Source organism: Macaca mulatta, chromosome 5 (genome assembly GCF_049350105.2).
Source record: "Macaca mulatta isolate MMU2019108-1 chromosome 5, T2T-MMU8v2.0, whole genome shotgun sequence".
Classification (NCBI taxonomy): domain Eukaryota; kingdom Metazoa; phylum Chordata; class Mammalia; order Primates; family Cercopithecidae; genus Macaca; species Macaca mulatta.
In genome coordinates, this window is record NC_133410.1 from 111,386,486 (window position 1) to 111,401,593 (window position 15,108).

At 37.5% G+C, this 15,108-nt stretch overlaps 1 protein-coding gene across 5 annotated transcripts in view; it reads left to right on the plus strand.

Annotated features, from left to right (window-relative positions):
- BANK1 (B cell scaffold protein with ankyrin repeats 1) overlaps nt 1-15,108 on the plus strand; it is a 319,844-nt gene that overhangs the window by 246,942 nt on the left and 57,794 nt on the right. For all 5 annotated transcript variants that reach the window (XM_001108807.5, XM_078002029.1, XM_078002032.1 and 2 more), the window contains 2 exons: nt 8,445-8,523; nt 12,164-12,472. In XM_001108807.5, the coding sequence (XP_001108807.4) occupies nt 8,445-8,523; nt 12,164-12,472 (388 nt within the window). The remainder of the gene's footprint in view (nt 1-8,444; nt 8,524-12,163; nt 12,473-15,108) is intronic.

Below are 15,108 nucleotides of genomic sequence, written 5' to 3' on the forward strand. Positions count from 1 at the left end.
GATTTTAATTTTATTCCATTTTAGTGACAGAGATGGTCAGAGGCAAATCAGGCATTTGACCCAATAAAGGTGCTGACACCTCACAGATACAGCCACAACTATGGTGGGTTTGAAACAGAGTATTAAAATAGGGCTAGAATATCTTTTAAAAGGGCAGGTCCTCAAGTCTGATATTCGTAATTGTAGTTATCCCATGGGCTGTGATGTGCTTTATAAAACCTGGTAAAAATCACTCATAATCAACACTGTGGAAAGTTGTGCAAGAGTTGAGGCAATTACAATATCTTCAGAATCTCATAAAATGATTTGGAAACCAACTGTCCTATGAAGATTGTTTTTATTCACTTCCTCAAAATCAGAATATTATGATCAATTTGTACAGGACCAGATGTCAAAGCCATGTGGAGCCTCATATACCTCAGTCAACAAGACATTCTCTTTTTAGTTTATCTTTGATAATGAATGATTTTAATTTTATTACATTAAACATTCTGTTCTACAAGGACTATCTGTGGGTTGGAATATTACATTAAGCATGTTCAACGAATAGATTCTGTCATTTAATCTTTCATTTAGAGAAGTGGGAATCAATGTAACTGTCAAGATAATTTTTTCATCCAATCTCCAAACCCAAAAGCAAATGAATAAAACTTTTGCTTTGATCATCTCTTTCTTTCCTTCCTTCCTTTCTTTCTTCTTTCTTTCTCTTTCTTTCTCTCTCCCTTTCTTTCTTTTCTTTCTTTTCTTTCCTTCTTTCTTTCCCTTCCTTCCTTCCTTTCCCTTTCTTTCTTTCTTTTCTTTTCTTTTCTTTTCTTTTCTTTTGACAGAGTCTCACTCCGTTGGCCAGGCTGGAGTGCAGTGGCACCATCTCGGCTCACTGCAACCTCTGCGTCCTGGGCTCAAGCAGTTCTCCTGCCTCAGCCTCCCAAGTAGCTGGGATTACAGGGGTGTGCCACCAGGCCCGGCTACTTTTTGTATGTTTAGTAGAGACAGGATTCCACCATGTTGGCCAGGCTGGTCTTGAACTCTTGACCTCAGGTAATCCACCGTGCCCAGCCTGCTTTGATCATCTATTTCTTAATACTCTATTTCAACTCTAAGGACTGAGTTTGTTGTTGTGAAATAAATAAAATATTGTATTCTAATAACTTTTTGTTTGTCTTCCTCTTCCATTACAAATGTGGTTATTTTTTAAAATGGGAAATATATCACTTTTTCTATTTTCAACTTACCTTCCCCAGTAGTTAACAGAGTATTTAGCAGATAGTAGGCCTACAAAAATATTTGACAAATGAATGAAGGAAACCATGCTTGCTTAAAAGTAGATGTATATCTTAGATGAAGGAAGATCAAATATACAGATTACATTTACTCAGCAGTTACTATGTGGTAGATGTGATATGTGTCTTGCTTACATTATTCTGATTTAATTCTCCCATCAAACTGATGGCATAGATATTACTATCCACATTTTGCAGGATATAATATTGAGGCTTAGAGTTAAGTGTCTGGCCTAATGTCGCACAGGTAGTATATGATAGAGATGTGATTTGTACTTAAATTGACTCCATAGTCTATGTTCTGTCTACTCCACCACACAGCCAAGGATTAAAGTATTAGATGTCAGAATGCCATGAGACTCAACTCTGAAGCCATCATTGATTTTATTGAAGAATTATTAATATATTATTAGATTCAGCATGTTTTTCAAAATAAATACGATTATAAGCGTAGGGAACCCAAGTAAGAAGCATTGGGTTTTTAGCATAAATATTTCTGCAGAGCATTTTATTCTGGAGAAAACAATTACTCCGTGCATAGTCTGATTATATAAAATATCAATTGTACATATTATTTATGAAAGTTTTCAAATCAACCTAGATTTTTTTTAATTTAGAGGTAGATTCTTTTGAGACATTATTGGGTTCAGGGTGTTTGGCTTTTTGTACAAATGTCACATGCCTTCAGTTATGACACAAAAAACAATTCCATTAGGTTTCAACCTCAGTACATACACATCCATCCACAGACGTGCCTAATGTCAGTTTATTAATTCACAGTGATTTTGAGCTCATAATGCCCTAGCTTCTGAAAAATATATTGACATTTTTGCATAATCCCCAAAATCTTTGTAAACCATTACTACTAAAAAATTAGTAAAGAAAATCCTTGAAATGGTTTTGGGAGTACTATGGATTTTTATTTTTATTTTTATTTTATTTTTTTATTATACTTTAAGTTCTAGAGTACATGTGCACAACGTGCAGGTTTGTTACATATGTACACATGTGCCATGTTGGTGTGCTGCACCCATTAACTCGTCATTTACATTAGGTATATCTCCTAATGCTATCCCTCCACCCAATACCCCCCAAAACAGGCCCCGATGTGTGATGTTCCCCTTGCTGTGTCCAAGTGATCTCATTGTTCATTTCTCACCTATGAGTGAGAATATGCGGTGTTTGGTTTTCTGTTCTTGCGATAGTTTGTTGAGAATGATGGTTTCCAGCTGCATCCATGTCCCTACAAAGGACACGAACTCATCCTTTTTTATAGCTGCATAGTATTCCATCGTGTGTATGTGCCACATTTTCTTAATCCTGTGTGCCACTGATGGACATTTGGGATGATTCCAAGTCTTTGCTATTGTGAATAGAGCCGCAACAAACATACGTGTGCATGTGTCTTTATAGCAGCATGATTTATAATCCTTTGGGTATATCCCCAGTAATGGGATGGCTGGGTCAAATGGTATTTCTAGTTCTAATCCTTGAGGAATCGCCACACTGTTTTCCACAATGGTTGAATTAGTTTACAGTCCCACCAACAGTGTAAAAGTGTTCCTATTTCTCCACATCCTCTCCAGCACCTGTTTTTTTCTGACTTTTTAATGATTGCCATTCTAACTGGTGTGAGATGGTATCTCATTGTGGTTTTGATGTGCGTTTCTCTGATGGCGAGTGATGATGAGCATTTTTCATGTGTCTGTTGGCTGCATAAATGTCTTCCTTTGAGAAGTGTCTGTTCATATCCTTTGCCCACTTTTTGATGGGGTTGTTTGGTGTAAATTTGTTTGAGTTCTTTATAGGTTCTGGGTGTTAGCCCTTTGTCAGATGAGTAGATTGCAAAAATGTTCTCCCATTCTGTAGGTTGCCTGTTCACTCTGATGGTAGTTTATTTTGCTGTGCAGAAGCTCTTTTGTTTAATTAGATCCCATTTGTCAATTTTGGCTTTTGTTGCCATTGCTTTTGGTGTTTTAGACATGAAGTCGTTGCCCATACCTATGTCCTAAATAATATTACCTAGGTTTTCTTCTAGGGTTTTTATGGTTTTAGGTCTAACATTTAAGTCTTTAATCCATCTTGAATTAATTTTTGTATAAGGTGTAAGGAAGGGATCCAGTTTCAGCTTTCTACATATGGCTAGCCAGTTTTCCCAGCACCATTTATTAAATAGGGAAATCTTTCCCCATTTCTTGTTTTTGTCAGGTTTGTCAAAGATCAGATGGCTGTAGATGTGTGGGATTATTTCTGAGGGCTCTGTTCTGATATAGACCAACAGAGACCATTGGTCTATATCTCTTTTTTGGTACCAGTACCATGCTGTTTTGGTTACTGTAGCCTTGTAGTATAGTTTGAAGTCAGGTATCGTGATGCCTCCAGCTTTATTCTTTTAGCTAAGGATTGTCTCAGCTGTGCGGGCTCTTTTTTGGTTCCATAAGAACTTTAAAGTAGTTTTTTCCAATTCTGTGAAGAAGTCATTGGTAGCTTGATGGGGATGGCATCGAATCTACAAATTACCTTGGGCAGTATGGCCATTTTCACGACATTGATTCTTCCGATCCATGAGCAAGAAATGTTTTTCCATTTGTTGATGTCCTCTTTTATTTCATTGAGCAGTGGTTTGCAGTTCTCCTTGAAGAGGTCCTTCACATCCCTTGTAAGTTGGATTCTCCTAGGTATTTTATTCTCTTTTAAGCAATTGTGAATGGAGTTCACTCATGATTTGGCTCTCTGTTTGTCTGTTACTGGTGTATAAGAATGCTTGTGATTTTTGCACATTGATTTTGTATACTGAGACTTTGGTGAATTTGCTTATCAGCTTAAGGAGATTTTGGGCTGAGACCATGGGTTTTCAAAATATACAATCATGTCATCTGCAAACAGGGACAATTTGACTTCTTCATTTCCTAATTGAATACCCTTTATTTCTTTCTCTTGCCTGATTGCCCTAGCCAGAACTTCCAACACTATGTTGAATAGGAGTGGTGAGAGAGGGCATCCCTGTCTTGTGCCAGTTTTCAAAGGGAATGCTTCCACTTGTTGCCCATTCAGTATGATATTGGCTGTGTGTTTGTCATAAATAGCTCTTATTATTTTGAGATACGTCCCATCAATACCAAATTTATTGGGAGTTTTTAGCATGAAGGGCTGTTGAATTTTGTCAAAGGCCTTTTCTGCATCTATTGAGATAATCATGTGGTTTTTGTCTTTGGTTCTGGTTATATGCTGGATTACGTTTATTGATTTGCATATGTTGAACCAGCCTTGCTTCCCAGGGATAAAACCCACTTTGTCATGGTGGATAAGCTTTTTGATGTGCTGCTGGATTTGGTTTGCCATTATTTTATTGAGGATTTTTGCATCGATGTTCATCAGGGATATTGGTCTAAAATTCTGTTTTTTTGTTGTGTCTCTGCCAGGCTTTGGTATCAGGATGATGCTGGCCTCATAAATGAGTTAGGGTGGATTCCCTCTTTTTCTATTGATTGGAATAGTTTCAGAAGGAATGGTGCCAGCTCCTCCTTGTACCTCTGGTAGAATTCGACTGTGAATCCGTCTGGTCCTGGACTGTTTTTGGTTGGTAGGCTATTAATTATTGCCTCAATTTCAGAACCTGTTATTGGTCTATTCAGGGATTCAACTTCTTCCTGATTTAGTCTTGGGAGAGTGTATGTTACCAGGAATTTATCCATTTCTTCTAGATTTTCTAGTTTATTTGCATAGAGGTGTTTATAGTATTCTCTGATCGTAGTTTGCATTTCTTTGGGGTCATTGGTGATATCCCTTTTATCGTGTTTTATTGCACCTATTTGATTCTTCTCTCTTTTCCTCTTTATTAGTTTTGCTAGCGTTCTATCAATTTTGTTGATCTTTTCAAAACACCAGCTCCTGGATTCATGGATTTTTTTGAAAGGATTTTTGTGTCCCTATCTCCTTCAGTTTGCTTCCATCTTAGTTGTTTCTTGCCTTCTGCTAGCTTTTGAATGTGTTTGCTCTTGCTTCTCTAGTTCTTTTAATTGTGATGTTAGGGTGTCAATTTTAGATCTTTCCTGGTTTCTCTTGTGGGCATTCAGTGCTATAAATTTCCCTCTACACACTGCTTTAAATGTGTCCCAGAGATTCTGGTAAGTTGTATCTATGTTCTCATTGGTTTCAAAGAACATCTTTCTTTCTGCCCTCATTTCGTTGTGTACCCAGTAGTCATTCAGGAGCAGGTTGTTCAGTTTCCATGTAGTTGAGTGGTTTTGAGTGAGTTTCTTAGTCCTGAGTTCTAGTTTGATTGCACTGTGGTCTGAGAGACAGTTTGTTATAATTTCTGTTATTTTACATTTGCTGAGGAGTGCTTTACTTCCAACTATGTGGTCAATTGTGGAATAAGTGCGATGTGGTGCTGAGAAGAATGTTTATTCTGTTGATTTGGGGTGGAGAGTTATGTAGATGTCTATTAGGTCTGTTTGGTGCAGAGCTGAGTTCAATTCCTGCATGTCCTTGTTAACCTTCTGTCTCGTTGATCTGTCTAATGTTGACAGTGGAGTGTTAAAGTCTCCCATTACTATTGTGTGGGAGTCCAAGTCTCTTTGTAAGTCTCTAAGGACGTGCTTTATGAATCTGGGTTTTCCTGTATTGGGTGCATATATATTTAGGATAGTTAGCTCTTCTTGTTGAATTGATCCCTTTACCATTATGTAATGGCCTTCTTTGTCTCTTTTGATCTTTGTTGGTTTAAAGTCTGTTTTATCAGAGACTAGGATTGAAACCCCTGCCTTTTTTTGTTTTCCATTTGCTTGGTAGATCTTCCTCCATCCCTTTATTTTCAGCCTATGTGTATCTCTGTACTTGAGATGGGTCTCCTGAATACAGCACACTGATGGGTCTTGACTCTTTATCCAATTTGCCAGTCTTTGTCTTTTAATTGGACCATTTAGCCCATTTACATTTAAGGTTAATATTGTTATGTGTGAATTTGATCCTGCCATTATGATGTTAGCTGGCTGTTTGCTCATTAGTTGATGCAGTTTCTTCCTAGCATCTATGGTCTTTCCATTTTGGCATGTTTTTGCAGTGGCTGGTACTGGTTGTTCCTTTCCATGTTTAGGGCTTCCTTCAGGAGCTCTTGTCGGGCAGGCCTGGTGGTGACAAAATCTCTAAGCCTTTGCTTGTCTGTAAAGGATTTTATTTCTCCTTGACTTATGAAACTTAGTTTGTCTGGATATGAAATTCTGGGTTGAAAATTCTTTACTTTAAGAATGTTGAATATTGGCCCCCACTCTCTTCTAGCATGTAGAGTTTCTGCTGAGAGATCCACTGTTAGTTGGATGGGCTTCCTTTTGTGGGTAACCCGATCTTTCTCTCTGGCTGCCCTTTACATTTTTTCCTTCATTTCAACCTTGGTGAATCTGACAGTTGTTTGTCTTGGGGTTACTCTTCCGAAGGAGTATCTCTGTGGCGTTCTCTGTATGTCCTGAATTTGAATGTCAGCCTGCCTTGCTAGGTTGAGTAAGTTCTCCTAGATAATATCCTGCAGAATATTTCCGAACTTGGTTCCATTCTCCATGTCACTTTCAGGTACACCAGTCAGATGTGGATTTGGTCTTTTCACATAGTCCCGTATTTCTTGGAGGCTTTGTTCATTTATTTTTACTCTTTTCTCTAAACTTCTCTTCTCGCTTCATTTCATTCATTTGATCTTTAATCACTGGTACCCTTTCTTCCAGTTGATTGAATTGGTTACTGAACCTTGTTCATGTGTCACATAGTTCTCATGCCATGGTTTTCAACTCCATCAGGTCATTTAAGGACTTCTCTACCCTGGTTATTCTAGTTATCCATTCATATAATCTTTTTGCAAGGTTTTTAGCTTCTTTGTGATGGGTTCACACTTCCTCCTTTAGCTCGGAGAAGTTTGATCGTCTGCAGCCTTCTTCTCTCAACTTGTCAAAGTCACTCTCCATCTAGCTTTGTTCCATTGCTGGCAAGGAGCTGCGTTCCTTTGGAAGAGAAGAGGCACTCTAATTTTTAGAATTTTCAGCTTTTCTCCTTTGTTTCTCTCCATCTTTGTGGTTTTATCTACCTTTGGTCTTTGATGATGGTGATGTACAGATGGGGTTTTGGTGTGGATGTCCTTTCTCTATGTTAGTTTTCCTTCTAACAATCAGGACCCTCAGCTGCAGGTCTTTTGGAGTTTACTGGAGATCCACTCCAGACCTGTTTTCCTGGGTATCAGCAGCAGAGGCTGCGGAACAGTGAATATTGTTGAACAGTAAATGTTGCTGCCTGATCGTTCCTCTGGAAGCTTCGTCTCAGAGGGGTACCTGGCCATGTGAGGTGTCAGTCTGCCCCTACTGGGGTGTGCCTCCCAGTTAGGCTACTCAGGGGTCAGGGACCCACTTGAGGAGGCAGTCTGTCCGTTTTCAGATCTCAAACTCTGATGGGAGAACCACTACTCTCTTCAAAGCTATCAGACAGGGACATTTAAATCTGCAGAAGTTTCTGCTGCCTTTTGGTCAGCTATGCCTTGCCACCAGAGGTGGAGTCCACAAAGGCAGGCAGGCCTCCTTGAGCTGCAGTGGGCTCCACCCAGTTTGAACTTCCCACCTGCTTTGTTTACCTACTCAAGCCTCAGCAATGGTGGGCGTCCCTCCTCCAGCCTCACTGTCACCCTGCAGTTCCATCTCAGACTGCTGTGCTAGCAATGAGCGAGGCTCTGTGGCTGTGGGACCCTCCAAGCCAGGTGCGGGATATAGTCTCCTGGTGTGCCATTTGCTAAGACTCTTGGAAAAGCTCAGTCTTAGGGTGGGAGTGACCCAATTTTCCAGGTGATGTCTGTCACGGCTTCCCTTGGCTAGGAAAGGGAATTCCCTGACCACTTTTGCTTCCCAGGTGAGGCGATGCCTTGCCCTGCTTTGGTTCTGTCTTGGTGGGCTTCACCCACTGTCCTGCACCCACTGTCTGACACGGACCAGTAAGATGAACCCGGTACCTCAGTTGGAAATGCAGAAGTCAGCCGTCTTCTGCGTTGCTCACGCTGGAAGCTATAGACTGGAGCTGTTCCTTTTCAGCCATCTTGGAACCCAGCAAAAGCTATTTCTTATTTGCAGAGGCATCCAGTGCATATTTATTAAGATTAATGCATATTATTAAAAATTACATTTATTTTTACAGATCCAAGAAATTGACACAAATAATGAGCAAGAAAATGATTATGAAGAGGATATTGCCTCATTTTCCACATATATTCCTTGTAAGTTTTTCTATGTTTTATATCTACATATGTCATATCCATATATATACCACATATATATGTGACTTATGGAAGATGTAACTGAAAAAGCAAGACTGAAGAGAATGTGGCATGGTATTTAATTAACTGGCTTTTAATTTGTAATAGAGACACTACTACATCATATTGCTAATTTAAATGCTTTTAATATGTTCAAGTTTTAGTAATCAAATACTGATTTTTCCTACCCAGAGGGAATACACAAATAACTCTGTTATGACTATTTGGACTATTTGGCAACTACATTTTTAAAGTTTTTTAAAAACACAAAACCACGTTCTTTGCAGACCTTAGTTTTCTCAGTTATGAAATGAGAACATTGAACTAGAATACTCTCTAAGGTCCTCCCTGGCTCTATATCTGTGATTCTACATTCTAAAGTCTGAAGAAATAATTCATGATGTTCCTACATGTATATAAATGTATAAATTTATATACACACTTACATATATGTGTATATATAGATATACACACATGTATATATACATGTTTATATGTGTATGTAAACTCTACCCATTATGCCAGGTTTTATTGGCATACAGCTCAACGGCTTCACCAGCATGTTGGATAGGAATCTCACACCCAACATTTTTGAAAATTCTGATTCCTGCCATTGCCAAACCTCTCCATCTGATGACTTCCCTATCTCAGTAAGTGAAAACTCCTTCCCTCCTTTGTTCAAGTCAGTTAAAAAATCCTTGAAAGTCATCCTTGGCATTTTTACTTTCTCTCCTATCCCATACGCAATCAGTTATACAATACTGTTGACTCTACCTTCAAAATATTCCCAGCATTCAGCCATTTCTCTCCCCTTTCATTATCCTAGTCCACACCATCATCAGTTCTCCCTTTGTTTACTGCAGTAACACAGTGGAGAAATGGAGGGCCATTGTCACTTCCTATATTGCAAGTTTGGCAATGAACAGAAATGTTTCTATTGTTATGACTCAGGAGGGAGGATTACTACTGGTATTTATTGGGTAGAGATAGAAGGAATGCTACTAAATAATGTATAGAAAGCCTTCATTGCAACTTTCACATTTGCTGCCTCTGATATTCTTCGCTTCATGAAAAGACTAAACACCTTTCATGAAGGATTAAACACTTTTCTTCACCAAATCCTCCAATACTTCCCTATTGTACTCATAATCTTTCTCATCCCCTACAAGGCCCTAATCTTTGTGTTCCCATCTCTCACCATTCTCTTGCTTGTTCACACACCAATAATGCTCCTGCCTCAGGGCATTTGCACTTTCTATTCCTTCTGTACACTTTCTCCTTATATGCCCAAGGCTTGCTCCATCACTTCTTTCTTTGTATTATGACACCCTCCTCTTCATTTCACTTTACCTGCTCCTTTTCTTCATTGCATTTATCAACACTTAACATAATATATCATTTATCTGGTTGTTGTTTATTGCCTGTATTCTCTTTCTAAAACACATGCTCAAAGGGATTAGGGCTTCTTATTCACTGTTTTTATTGTATCCCCAGTACCTGTAACAGAACATAGTCTATACCCAATGACACATTATTGACCAAAAGTTTTTCAAATGATGGGGAACTGCAAATCAAATAAAGTTAAATGCAATTAAATGCCTTCACTAGCATACTTTGGCAAAATTAGTAAACTCTTCAAATTATTGCAGGACACAAAAAATGCTAAATATTAAATTAATGGATTAATGCACCAAGCTTTGAAGTTATATATCTTATCATTTAAATTATAATAAAAGTGATTTATAATCAGGCCACCATTGAAAATTACCATATGTTTATCATGACATTTAATTTTCAGAAGAATTGACTGTAATAATAAAATATTATTTCAATTATTTATAAAGAAAAATTTCACTTTTGCAGTTTGGAACTACAAACTCTCTTGTATATGAAACTGCGTGTGACTGGGCTCAAGCCAGTCTCTTTCATGAGTGAGAGGGGGAAGCACAGAACTCTAGCTCAGCGGGTTCCCATTGGTATTACCATTACAACAAAGCATGCTAAAACACACTAACTCGTTAAATCTGACTTTCCAGGGCTGAAACTCAAGTTTCGGCATATTTGATGACAAGTACCATACAGATTCTGTTGCTTATTCGGTATTAAGAAACACTGAATATATAAACAGAAATGTGGCTAAGAGTAATTTCCTATAGCATGAATGTAATTCTGAGTTGATGACTGATTTGCCCATATAGAAATAATAAAGTCCCTTTGCTAGCGTGAGCAATAATTGTTTTCCATCCATTCCATCATCTACTCCATCAATATTTCTAGAGACTACTTTATTTCAGGCTTAGTGTTTTGTGTTAAGGATAAAAAGATGAATGAGATCTGTGCAGATAGATCATACAGAAACAAATAACTATCCACTCTGCCCAGGCTGGTAATTAAAGAATCTTGGTTTAGTTCTAATATTGGAAACTGTATCTTTCTTCTTTCTCACATGAAAGAATAGAAAAACAAAAAAGAAAATTCCATAGAGTAATATGGGCTACCATCATGGGCATGATTTTTCTACATGACTAATTTTTCTCCATGGGAGAAAAATTTCTATGGTGTAATTCTTCATTTTAAAGGAGTCTTTCTTCTCTACATTCTGCTGTTTGGGATTTTAAGCTATATTTTAGCTTAACAACATTTTAATACAGCAATTTCTTGCCTTGACAAGGACAAGAATTCACAAATTCAAAGGTCTGTTACAGAGGTTCCAAAGTCTGTTTAGAAATTCCAAAAGACTGTTTTAAATTTTTCGAATCCTTTATTTAGAGAAGATTTTTATAAAGAAAATTTAATAAAAGTTTTTTTCTGAAGATTTAAAGTCATTGTATTATAATTTCTTTTTTTCTGTTTTCTTCCTGAGTATTTAAAGAGCACTTACTGTATATAACATAAAAACAAATAATGGTATGGTTGTCAGAGTAGAGGGAATTTGGATCATTTGGTTAAATTTCAGGGTAGAATGCATTTATAGGTGAAGAACTGATCCTCAGAAAGATTTACCTACTGTTGGTGATTTACATGCCTTCCCCACCAAAAAAAATTAACTTTTACCAAGTAATAGTTCCAAAGTTAATATAGTATCTGTAAATGATTTATTATAAGGAATTATAAAATATTATAGTTATCTGTAAAGATCAATATACATTAAATAACTAAATAAGAGTCACAGATTCATTTGTATTTATTATTTACAAGCAAGTAAAGGTTTGTGTCTTTTCCCTTTTCTTTACCTTTTCCATCATTTATTATTTTATTGGGTCAGTTATATTGTTTTCTAATAAAAATGCAAGGATGCTATCAAATATATGAACTTGTTAAAACAACAACGCTAAAGAATCAGAATATCATTATCTGCATGAGTGTGTCATATACACAGATAGCAAGACATAATGGAGCTTTGACTGTTCATTTGGTAAGTATTTTAAAAGCCCAGAAATAAATGACTGTTCACTAAAAGTTATACATTTGACAGCTTTTCACTATATCAGGTCATAAAAGTTTTATTAGCAGTACTACTATTTCTGTACAAATTTACAAAATATGAAATGCCTCCAGATGGTGTGATTAAATGAAATAATGCAATCTTCATTGTAAACAGCCACACAGAACCCAGCATGTCATCATGAAAGCAGGAAGACCTACAGGCAGAGTGCAGATGTTGCTGAGGCAAGTGAAATGGAAGGGGAAGGAAAAGAGAATGGATCAGACATGGAGGCCAAGCACAGCCCACTAGAGGTTGGCAGTGAGAGTTCTGAGGACCAGTATGATGACTTGTATGTGTTCATTCCTGGTGCCGATCCAGAAAATAATTCACAAGAGCCACTCATGAGCAGCAGACCTCCTCTCCCTCCTCCGCGACCCATAGCTACTGCCTTCCAACTGGAAAGACCTCACTTCACCTTACCAGGTAAGTTTAAGGTTAGAAAAAACAAAGCAAAACAAAGACAAACCTTTGACAGGCTTACATAGCAAATAGTGCAATGGCAAATCTATACAGAGCAGATCAGCTTCTGAAACCAAGAGCAGCATTCCTCCTATTCTTTAAAAACTAAGGCCTGGGAAATGAGGCAAGAGATAACTACCTCTACCTCGTTCTTTTCTTTCTTTTTTCCTTCCTTCCTTCCTTCCTTCCTTCCTTCCTTCCTTCCTTCCTTCCTTCCTTCCTTTCTTCCTCTTTCCACCCTCCCTCCTTTGCTTTCTTCCTTCCTTCTCTCACTTTTTCTCTCTCTCTTTCCTTCTTCCCTGTCTCATTACAAAGCTTTAAGAAAATAAAACTTGGAAGGAGTCTATAGTTCTTCATGTAAAATGAACCTCAGGCATTTTGTGGAAAAGGAAATACAACATTGCTTTTAAAACATGCTCTCAGTCTTCAGAAAAAAAAAGTGAAATGCTGATGATCCACAATTTTCAGATGAACTTGGGCACTTCAGTCACTTGGTAGCTATGGGAGAATGAAGTGTTAAAGGGTTTGTCGCACACTGCACTGACACCAAAGAAACACTCTATACACTATCCAAGTGGAAGAAGAGTCAACGTAGCTGTCACTGGCATTTGTTCCCAGATGCAGGAATTGGGGTGTGGAAAGTGGGTGTGGGGAATCTGTCCTTGTGGAGGGCATGAAGAGGAGCTTCCACATTAGGTTTATCTGCCTGGAGTGTTCAACAGCCTGACAAACTCCCAGCTCCAGGCTCACTCTTACAGTCACAAATTATCATCTACTTTTTGATCATTATTTCATATGTACTTCCCAAATTTATATTTATTTTCCAAATACAATGTTCTTAAGAAGGCAATTTAGTTAAAAAAATATCCTTATCAAAACCCCATTTTCACTACAATTTAGTTGTTGGATCCTAGAAGGCTATAAAGTATAAAAACATGGCCTTGTTTCAAAAAGTAAATTTTTAAGCAATGAAATTTAGTATTTGGGCTGGGCGCAGTGGCTCACGCCTATAATCCCAACACTTTGGGAGGCTGAGGTAGGCGGATCATCTGAGGTCAGGAGTTTGAGACCAGCCTGGCCAACATGGTGAAACCCCATCTCTACTAAAAATACAAAAGTTAGCTGTGCTTGCGCCTGTAATCCCAGCTACTGGGGAGGCTGAGGCAGGAGAATCACTTGAGCCCGGGAGGTGGAGGTTGCAGTGAGCCAAGATCATGCCACTGTACCCCAGCCTGGACAACAAGAGCGAGACTCCATCTCAAAAAAAAAAAAAAAAAGGAATTTAGCATTTGTGTCCTTGAAGGCTCTCTATGAAGACCCCAGTTTACCAACATAAGCTTTATTAAGCTTATGCACTGTGTTTAGAGGTGGAAAATACTACTTAATTGAAAGCTCTGAAGCCTAATGGATATTGCTCTGATTCATTCATTCATTCAACAGATATTTATTACCTACTGTATTTCAAGCTCTTGTGGACCCCTAACATTTATCCATGAAGTAGATCTATTAATATTTAATGGTGAGGGGAGAAAACATCATAAGTTGGTAGTACACTGACTATAAAATTCTTGCATATTTTTCTCATTTTTCAGATCTTAATAATTTGTTATAACAAAATTAATTGTCAAGAAGACAAACTTGTCTTGTGTCAGATTATTTCTCTTAAAAGTGCTAATATTAAATCATATTTTTCCTAATGTAAATTTCTATATATCGTCTGTTGGTTAGCAGGTCTAAAACGACTCTACCCAGGGTCTTAATGAGATATCTAAGATCAGAAATGTAATCTTGGCTAATGTATCTCCTGAAAACTAGCAAATATAAAAAGCAAAATAAAACAAAAACTCACTTATTTAGTTTAAAAGCTCTGTTTTTACATTTTATATTCAGTGTTACTTTTATCTTATCTTTTCATAGCACTGATGTTAGAAGTGGGTAATAAAATGCCGATATTTTTTCTTAAAATTTTTTTATTCATCTTTAAATGCAAGGCTGTACACTATCACTTATTTTTTTTGCCAGAGACTTTGTATGTCTTTGACTTTGGCTAGTTATACCTTCAGGAGTTGTTCTTTCTGAGTAGCTTCCATCTACCATCAACTTTCTGAAGGAAAAAAAAAAAAAAGCCATCTCCTCAGTGCTGTAGGCATCAAATTCCTCACGATGGATTTAGGAACCTCTTCATTAGAGAAACTAATAACATATAATACTATAGAGCACTTTACAGTTTATAAAGAACCCATTGTTTCTTTTTAACTTCCCAAGAATCCTCAGATCCCTCCTTGACTCAGCTCCAAGCAGTGCTATAATTAGAATGTGTCAGTTACTTCTATTAACAGGTCTCCTAGGCTAGTAGGATTTTTCTGTTCTTTATACAGTCTTGCCCCAATTACTTCAAAAGTTGGAATTATAGAAGTGATTTGTTTTCATCTTTATTGATATATACCACCTGAATTGAGAAAGCTTAGGTCTCACTCTTAACTGAAAAGGATAATCTGATGCTTTGGAAAGTAAAAAGTAAAATGTATTATTTCTAGTACAAGCCCAACTTTAGAAATAGTTGGGAAGAGAGGTGGGTGGGGAAACAAAGAGAGTTAAGA